The sequence below is a fragment of the Lactuca serriola genome, chromosome 7 (assembly GCF_051521515.1).
Source record: "Lactuca serriola cultivar US96UC23 chromosome 7, Lser_US96UC23_V15, whole genome shotgun sequence".
Lineage (NCBI taxonomy): Eukaryota > Viridiplantae > Streptophyta > Magnoliopsida > Asterales > Asteraceae > Lactuca > Lactuca serriola.
The window spans coordinates 103450080-103460216 of NC_136414.1; the positions used below are offsets into that span (position 1 = coordinate 103450080).

Sequence of the window (10137 nt, forward strand, 5' to 3'; positions counted from 1 at the left end):
TTTGCATTTTAAAATTATTTTTTAGAATATGTCAATGTAATATTCTATTAGAATATTTCACGTATTTTTCAAAAAAAATAAAATTTATTTTTATTTTTATTTTTTTATATTTTTTTAGTTAATTCAAGTTCCGAAAATAATATTTAAAAAAAGAATTTTTAGATTTTTCCCATTATTCTACATTTTAAAATTAGTTTTTAGAATATGTCAGTGTAATATTCTATTAGAATATTTCACGTATTTTAAAAAAAAAAACAAAATTTTTTTTTTATTTATTTTTATTTTTTTATATTTTTTTTAGTTAATTCAAGTTCCGAAAATAATATTTAAAAAAAGAATTTTTAGATTTTTCCATTTATTTTGCATTTTAAAATTATTTTTAGATTTGATCTCACGGTCTCATAAAATTAAAATGGTCTCAAATCAACCTGAATATATATATATATATATATATATATATATATATATATATATATATATATATATATATATATATATATATATATATATATATATAAATGTTTAACAACTAAATATATTATGTAAAACCTAAAATTAATTACCTTTTTGAAGTTGCAAAGATCTAAAACGTAATGTAAAATTAAAATAAATTAAATATGAGAGGAATTGAACGTGACGGTGAATAGTCTTAAGCACCATACCCTATCCATGTGAATATTCATGATTTGCAAAAGAATTTGTGTTTAAACCTTTAAATGATTAATGAACCTAACTTGCCAAGAGTTCGTTATAGGGACCAATGCGTACCAAAATCAACTTTAATGGATTAAAAGTGTGAATTCGTGAAAATCCATTAACAGCTTTGAAAATGATGTCCCGCCTGAACGACGACGTTTCGTGTTGCCACTTTACACCACACCACATAACCTGCTCCATATATCATTCCTATCTGCTGTCGTCTCTCTCACCGACCAAGCAAAGAATCAAAGATGTTCATGGAGTATTTTCAAAGACACGCTATTCTCGCTCTCATCCTCCTTTCAATCTTCTGCATCAACCACACAGTCAAGTCCGATGGTATGCTCACTTTCTTGCTTTTAATTTCATTTCTTCATTTACTCGAATTCGAAAACAACCAGCATTAATATATCAAATCTACTTAATACCTTATGTTTGTAGATCATGATTCACGAACTTCTGATTTTTTTTTTCATGAACTGTCTGCACATTTGAAGTAGCTATTTTTTTTTTCAAGCTGAACTACTTTTCGTATTTTACTTTTCCCTGTTTGATTCAAGTAAAATTTCTATTGCGAGCTTGAAATTAAGCGTGGGGAAAAACGGATTCGAATAAATGATATGTGAGACTTGGATCTGGTTGATTTCTTTATGATTTATGTCGGTGACATTTTTTGCTTTATGGAGATCTAAACTGGTCGACATAGCTTTAAATGTACGTTCCAAAATCTAAGATTGAAAATGGTATCCTCATAAATATCTCACTAGTTACATGTTTCCTATTACAACCGAATCTAGCATTTCAAAAACATAAATGGGGAATAATCCAATTTTCTCAACTTGTGTTTGTCCTTCGGTTCCTCTTGATTTGGGGGAATCTTTAAGGACGCATATTGCAATTTAAGTAATTACGTCAACGAAGCTATATTGATTCCACAAATTAGTTTCATAAAATAAAATGATATAATTTTTGATAATCTTATACAGATGAAGAAGACAATCTATTTTCCGCCATTAACAGCTACCGTGCAACCCTAAACCTAACAACCCTAACACAAAACGACCGAGCCAAATGCCTTGCTGAAAAGATGGCCGACCAATTCAAAAACCAACCATGCACAAACACTACAGGTTCCAACACAGTTCCAGGCACAGAACCAGAGTTCTCAAGTTACCCTGATTTTCTAAACAAATGTCATTTAAATGTCAGCACCACAAGAGATGGATCTGTTCTTCCTGCTTGTGTTCCTAATCTTGATGCAGGCCTTGTAATCTCTAATTACACTCAATCCCAGTATTCCGGTTACTTGAATGACACCAAATATTCAGGGATTGGGATTGGTTCTGAAGATGATTGGATTGTTGTGGTGTTGACTACAAACACACCCGAAGGTGGTTTTTCCCCTGGTAGTAATGCGGTAAATTTTGTTTCCAAGATTGGTCCTATGCGTTCCACTGTGTTTCTGGTTGTGGGGCTTCTTTCGTTTTTGTGGGTTTGATTGGTGTATGGTTGCTTGTGTTTTGTTTTGAAGTTGTATTAACACGTAGTTGTAGAGGGATTACTTATCGCAATATACTTTTGACCTTTTGAAATGAGGTTTGGATTTTGCATGGAAGTTTCAGTTGTTTTTTCTTGGTTATGTCTTGTATTTGATTTGTAAAATTTAAATTGGAGTTGGATAGCCGAGACTCAAGTCAGTAGTGTCCCTATGCTATGCTGACACGAGTTTTGTCACACCTGTTTTACCTATTCTGGGTAGGACATAAATTAGAATTTTATTTTTGTGATGTGGGGTCTCAAACATATTTAGTGGTGGATCAGACCCAATGATCCGATATGTCCTAACATGGGTAGACCCAATGATCCAATATGTCTTAACATGCTTGGCTTTGATATTATGTTATATAGATAACATATATAGTGGCCGATTAGATTATGTTTAGCTGATGTAGGTCTCCAACAAGATTATTGATATTAGTCCTATTCAAATTATAGTTTTGATTAGTTCTTGATATTTTGTGCAAAAGATCCATAACAGAAACTCATAACATATATAGAGGTCGATTAGATTGTGTGTAGCTAATGTGGGTCTTCAACAACCTTATTGATATCAGTCTAATTGTTGAAATGAGTATTGATATTTTGTCCAAAGAGACATAGCAAAGACTCCCAACATTTATAGTGATAAGATTAGATTAGATTGTGTGTAGCTGATATGGGTCTCCAACAAGTTTATTGATATCAGTCTCAGTTATTGTCCGATTAGTATTGGGAGTTAACGGTAAACGGTGTTGGGTTTATTTAGCTTTTACCTTTCTTTCAAGATCCGTTCTTTATATTGGTATTTTTGGGGTTTGTTTTAATTAATAGATTATAATGCATTTTATAGCAATATGAAAACAAATTCTATTAAAAGGGAAAGTATGCACGTATTGTAAACAATGCATGATTAAAAAATTGATTTAAGCACAAAAATATTGAAAGGATGGTGAAATCGGGCCTAATCGGTTGTGGTACAGGGTCTTAATATGTATTGGGCGTGCTAACTAGGCCTAGACCATTGCTTACTTTTGGGCTTTTAAGCTGGCCTGAACCCTTTTGAGTTAGGCTTGCAGTTTCAGCATGTCCGGCATACGAAGTGGTGGCTAAACCGGGCTAGACGTTGATGGTAAGCTAGATTTGTACAAAAAAGATCAGTCTCCCACCTGAAAAAGATCAAGATTGAACCAGTATCAAACGAGATCAAACCAAAAAAAGACTGGTCCTAAGAAAGACCATTCCAAGATTGGCCTAGAACATTTTGAGAGCGACCTAAGACTAAGACTGATCTCTAAAAACACATGTAACCAGAATTTATAAACATATAATTTTTGTGTTAATTACACAATTTTTAATCACACATTATCAAACTTCTTTCCTTTTTTTTTCTTATATTAAACTTAAGTGTATCATTTTTAATAAATTTTAATCTATCATTATGATGTTGATCACATATTTGTTAACGAAAAAAAAGTGAAACCGAAAACAAAAAATTGAAAAATACTGAAACCCAATCGAAGAAAGCATATGGAAAGATCGTGATAGCGGACCGAAAAGACCGAGACTAGACCAAAAAAAGACCGGTCCGAGAAAAAACTTGACAAAAAAAAGACCAACCCAAGATCGTCTGGACTAGTCCAAAAAATATCGGATCGTTGCAAGACCAATTCCAAATGACCAAACCGTTTCGAGATTGACCCGAGACCCGTCCGGACCGCCAATGTACAACTCTAGTTACCGGTCCGGGACCGCCAATGTACAACTCTAGTTACCGGTCCTATGGTCCCGATGTTCATGCCTATAAAAGGTTGGAGAGGGCCTACAAAAACTAAATTTTCAATTGTTTCTGAAAAAATTAAAGTAATTGTTTTAAAATCCTTTTGAACCGATTAAAAATATATTTATTCGAATTAGTAGGAAAAAAATTATAAAAGTATCACATTTAAAAGTTATCTTGATCTTTTTCATTTGATCTTTGTAGTTTCAACTCTTCATCATCAATGTCGCTTCAAACATAGCTTGTGAGATTCTAACCTTTGTCGATTTCATTTTGAAGTGTTTCATATCAGGTACCAGTGACCGTTTTTGGACCTTGTGTATCAGAAGATTGTCCGAAAATATGAAGATAACTCATGATGATGAGAAATTTGAGCCAACATTTCTCAAGTATTACAGCAAAATGTCAAGTCTCCAAATGTAATGGCCATGTTTTCATACTAGGTAAACCCCGAATAAAATTCATTTTATTTACAATATGATAAATGTTTTTGGTGTATACTAGAATACTAGAATACAAGAAGTTATCACCAGGAATCATACTAGCATTAAGTACATGATCCAAGCCGGGCGCTACAATAGCCTAACCCGTAACACAACAATAACATAACACCATAATCCATAAGGCTTAGTGAATAACAACTAGAATAACATAACAACACGTAGCATTATTTACAATCAAACTTATCACCCTCAATGTTAGGTGCATTTTGTGCACCTTTTTGCACACCTTTTGGTTATTTTTATGCATCTATTTAGTGTATTTTATTTCATTTTACATGTATTTAATTAAAATTCATGTTACTTTCTAGAACAATCTTATTTGCACATTTTTACAGTCTTTCCGGGTGATCCGGAGATGGAAGCACACTTTGGGAGGTGTCGGGAAGCACATGTGAAGGTTTCGAGACGACTGGATGAAAAATGAAAAAAGTTGGAAAATCAAGTTTTCGCCTGGAAACAGAGTCCAATACGAGTCGTGCTGGAATTGCACTCAAAATGGAGCACGACTCATGGTTCACCAAGATGGGAGTTGTTAACCATGCTAAACGCGGGCCGTGTTGATTATCCATATATCAACACGGGTCGTGTTGGCCCACTTATGTAAATTTGAGCATTGTACTTTGGATGAAATCTCGAAGAAAGAATGGAATTTTCCACTCAACAAGGGTCGTGTTCGGCCTAATGACTGTTCTCTGGCAGTTTTTCCTTTTTACTCTATCACAGGATTTTGGGCAATGGGATACACATATTTCATTTCTAGAGAACGGGAGAAGGGAAATTTTAAAGGTTTTTGCAAGGTTTCGATTGTAGTCGTTTGAAAACATTTGTTGTTGGATTTTGTAAGTATTGTTTCCAAATTATTTCATCTTTTCTAGAGTTGTTGATTGTTCTAGCTATGTGTGTCTAGAATTCTAATTTCTCCAATTTCGTGTTTGACTTCTTGGTTGTGAATTCAATCATGTGACTTGATGTTTGCTTCTAATTTCTATCTAGTGAATGTGATTTTGTTTCAATTGAATGTTTGACACTAGCTTATTTCTTATTGGCGATTTGAATTAGCTTTAGATCAATCAAGTTATCTAAATCTCAAAATCAGTAATTGCTTTGTAAATTTGAATAAGTAACAAATACTAAGCTGATTTCTATTGAATGAATCAAGTGTGAATCATATTCACACACTTTACACTCTCGAGCTTATGAGGAGTATCAAGTGTTGTTGGGAATATTCACTTCAAGCTTAATGCAACCTTTTGATATCCATTTAAGAGCTTGTTTAGATTCAAATTAAAAGGTTAAGTTATTTTCAAAGAGATTATTTTGAATTTGACAAATTGATGAATGAGAAGTGTTAGAGCTTGTTAACACTTTCAAGTACCAACCTAGATAAAATTGAGTAATTATCATGTCATCTTTGAATCACATTGCTTAGTTGTCATACATGGAGTTGGAGTCATTTATAAAATCTGAATCTATTTCAATTAGTTAATATTTACTTGTTTCTTTAATCATTTCCTTCAATTATTACATACAAAACCCCCTTTTTACTTTTGGTGACGAAAATACCTTACACAAAAGGTATAAACTTTATCCCTGTGCCTTTGTGGATCAACCCTGCGTATCCTATACAATCTTTTAATGCAATACAAAAGTGTTATTTTAGAGTATATTATACCCTTAATATTTGTTGAGTTTGACACAACTAATAATATATCTCACATACGATATGCTAATTAATTTTTTACTAATTAGTTATTGTTTCCCGACACCTCATGAAAACTACTAATATCGTTTTACCATAAATTATCACCTGACAAATCTATCAAGACTAAACAATATTTCACCGCTACCATAACAACCCATTTGGGAATCCTCCGTCAAAGGTTACATTACGTTCAGTTTCCATTCCATATATCAACTATCACCTAAACTTATTTCATCAAACTATAGTATACTATCACCTTAATGATACATAATATAACAGTATCATAATATATTAAATTCTCATACTGTGTAACAACACACATCAATAAATATCTGGTGTTAGAGTAGAGTTACTCATCTGGTTAATTAGCAGATTAATTCCAACTTTGTTCTCTGATCTCCGCTGCATATCAGTTTCTCACATACCAACACCGAATCAATAATTTAACAAGTTCCTCAGAACCTATAACCATGTACTACGAGCTAAAAACTATGATCATATCACCAAACTAATTAAACTTCATAATATAAATGCTAATAGCTTAACGTGTAAGCCGTTAAATAAATCGTACACATTCGATAATTCTTGTAATTTGGGGTTTATAACCCTCCTGTGTAGACTATGTATTTGACCATAAGATTCATCTATTAATCTGACCATAAGCTTTGTAATAGCACCATATAACGACTTCATGTAACACATAATCGGGTCTAACAACCCTCTATGGAATATTACATAATCGTAATTATCTAACAAGGAGATACAATATACCTTAGCTATTCTCGTAACTCGGCATGTGTGTCTCTGTACACTCATAAAATTCTCTAGAGCTCCTCTTAATCAGTTATGCAAGAACTCCCAAACGACACACAAAAGAGCTATTTATACTCATAAGTCTAGCCAGAATTCACGATGCTACATGCTTACGGTCGGGCCGCAAAGTAAGCCATGTGTCCTCTTTAATTGCCATGTGTCTCAACATTCAACGCATGTACAAGACCTCACACCTCACATATGTCGCGTTGCAAATGTACTTTGCAAACAATCATAAATTCTTCATACAAACTCCGTTCTTGACAAACTTTATATCCACGAAATCGTCTTCATATGAACTACAACTTTATTCAACTATATTTTGCTACACAAAAATACACATGTAACCTGCCAAAAATTAGAGTAAAATTTTCATTTTTTTTTCAAAACCAATCCAAAGACCATAATTGTTTACAAAACATTGTTCCAAAAGTAATAATCATAATTAGAGTATCCCAAAGTCCAATATCAAAAAATCAGAAGGATATGCATGATCACACCTTTGATTTCCCCCAATAACAACATGCATACATGAGCTTTTAGCCTGACTGGACTGCCTCTCAGTGCCGACAACCTATCTGGACTGCTATTAGAGCCTTCAACATGACTAGACCGCCTCATTGGGCCTACAGTCTATCTAGACTACTCTCTAGGCCTTCGGCCTAACTGACCACCTCGCTGGACCTTTAGTCTCTCCTGACCACCCTAGGTGTTTTAGCCTTATTGTCACACCCACGGACAAGGCAAAACATGCCGGGCTGTGCGACTAAGTTCATGGATCACATATAAACTGAGTATATAACACAAGTACAACGATAAACAAAACAACATTTGTAGTCCATTATTAAGTTTGAATACAGGGTTCTTATAGATAATAATAGAACAATAGTTTTCCTTAAACAGGTAGGCATATAACAAAACTAGATAGCTAGGTCATTTGTAATCCACGACTAATCTTCTATCTAAAATTTTTGAGGGTCAACACAAAGGTTGGTGAGAGTCACAAGTTTTCTGTAATAAGGATACTTTGAATATGATTCAAAAAGTATTGCCTTTGTTTAAAGTAAATTGTGTTTGAAAATGTTTTATAAAGATAGAAATCTAAATTGTGGTTTCTAGATAATGAAATCTAGTTAAAGTTTATAGTGAAAAAGTTGTATGGATAACGGAGAAACGGACATACGGATAAAGTTAGCTGCCAAAGTTGTACTTAACAACCACAAATAAGGATAAACAGATGGAAGACAAGTATAATTGATAAGCGTAAGCATAAAAGTGTACGATACTTGTTTAAAAGATTGATAAAACTTAGGGTAGTGTACACAAGCACATATATGAACCTAAGATACAAGTTCTATAACTTGTATAAATATATAAACCTATATATTTTTGTGTATGTATGAGGTATATTGAAACTACCAAGTTGATAACCGTCTATACGGTCATAACACATTTGTAGTCGAAAAGTATATGTTATTTTTATTAGTTGTATCACTTTAACGACATAAAATATATTGATATTGAGGTTTAGAACTAGCTTGTTTACTTATAAAAAAACTATCTTGTTTAGTTATAACATGTAAAAGTGGGGCCGTAACACTCACCTTAACGTATGATTGACGGGTATGTGATGTGAGAAAAGCTGAGATGTGTTGCGTTGATAACAAACCGTCGAGATTATTTAGTTTCCTAGAAATATTAACATAAATTAATATGTGAAGGGTTGTTTGTTAACTTAACCAAAGTCCAGGGTCCATTTGTTAATTTAAATAAGTCAAATGGATTAAGCTGTTAATAATTTCCAAATAAGGGACTAAAATTGTGTATTTAATTTATACGTTTAATCTTTGGATTTATTTTGCAAATAAATCCCAAGAGAGGGAATTAATATAAATAAACAAAATACAAGTTTAATGTTTGGGACTTGTTTTAAAAGGATTTCTAGGAGAGGGTGGGTTTTGAACATTTTAATATGAGGTTTTAAGGTTTAGGACTAAGTTTGTAAAGAATTTGGATCAATGGGTTAAATGATTTATTTGGTAATGCAAGTTTGAAAAGAAAGAAAAAAAAACGTCTCATGACAGGATGTTTTACCCTCCTGTTTCCTTCCTCGATGCAACATGAATACACGAAAATAAAATGGTATTGTGGCCTTATACAATTAACAATAACTTATGAGTCCAACATGAAAAGTGTAGAGGGGGTGGTGGTGGAGACTTACAATCGAAGGGGGTGGTTAATGGCTGTGGTATGCGGTGGCAGGAGATCTCCAAAGTTGCCGACAGAAAAGGTTTTCTGAGGATTCCTACTCCTTTCTTCTTGCTGTTTTGAGCTACAACTTGAAGAGGGTTAGTGCAAGGCTGATGGTTATGATTCAAGGGTGTTATAAGGGTGGAGTAAGGTGATTTTGAGGTGGTGGAGTGAGGGCTTGTGGTGGCGTTTTCCAAATTAAGAAAAAAATAGAGAGAGATATGGAGGGAAAGATTGGAGAGATGGGAATGTGAGTGAGTTGATGAGGTTCTATGCCTCCCTATTTATAATAGATAAGGGTCAAGGATGCATCATACTCAATCAAGTAATCAACACATCACCTAGCCATTCCTTGTACAATTAGAGGTGGAGTGTTGGGTAAAGTATGAAGGGAAGTAGGCTAGTCATGTGGGCAAGGACATGGGGGGAAGAAATGGCTGAAAATTTTCTCCTTCAAATACTAGTGGGTCCCAGATAGTGCACACCCTCATTAAATTCGTAAAACCTATGTTATTTTGGTGTATCGGGAACCAAAAGTCGAGAAATTGTTACGAAAGTACCGTTAGATACAGTTCAATTCAAGGATTCCGGAACATCATATGGATTAAGTTTTGGAGTTACGGATATCCGGGAAATTGCGTTTGAAGTTTTGTGGTTAAACGGCTAGCGGTGTCCGTTTTTGTGACTTTTGTAAATATTTTTGCTAAAAATATTTCGAGTATGAAATTAAATAATAGAATCTAGTCTGATTCTGAAAACGTTCTCGAAAATCCGTCGGCAATGCGTAGGTGTCTCAACGGATCGATTCGGTTTTACACGATTAAAGAAAAATAGTGTTTTACTGTCTATTTTCT

General features: G+C 33.5%; 1 protein-coding gene across 1 annotated transcript; it reads left to right on the forward strand.

Moving 5' to 3' along the window:
• Nucleotides 1–880: 880 nt before the first annotated feature.
• LOC145062824 (putative GPI-anchored protein At3g06035) lies at nt 881–2314 on the forward strand. Its single transcript, XM_079010415.1, has 2 exons — nt 881–1038; nt 1686–2314. The coding sequence occupies exons 1-2, from the start codon at nt 951–953 to the stop codon at nt 2195–2197; spliced, it is 600 nt and encodes a 199-aa protein (XP_078866541.1). The 5' UTR covers nt 881–950; the 3' UTR covers nt 2198–2314.
• The last annotated feature ends 7823 nt before the right edge of the window (nt 2315–10137 follow it).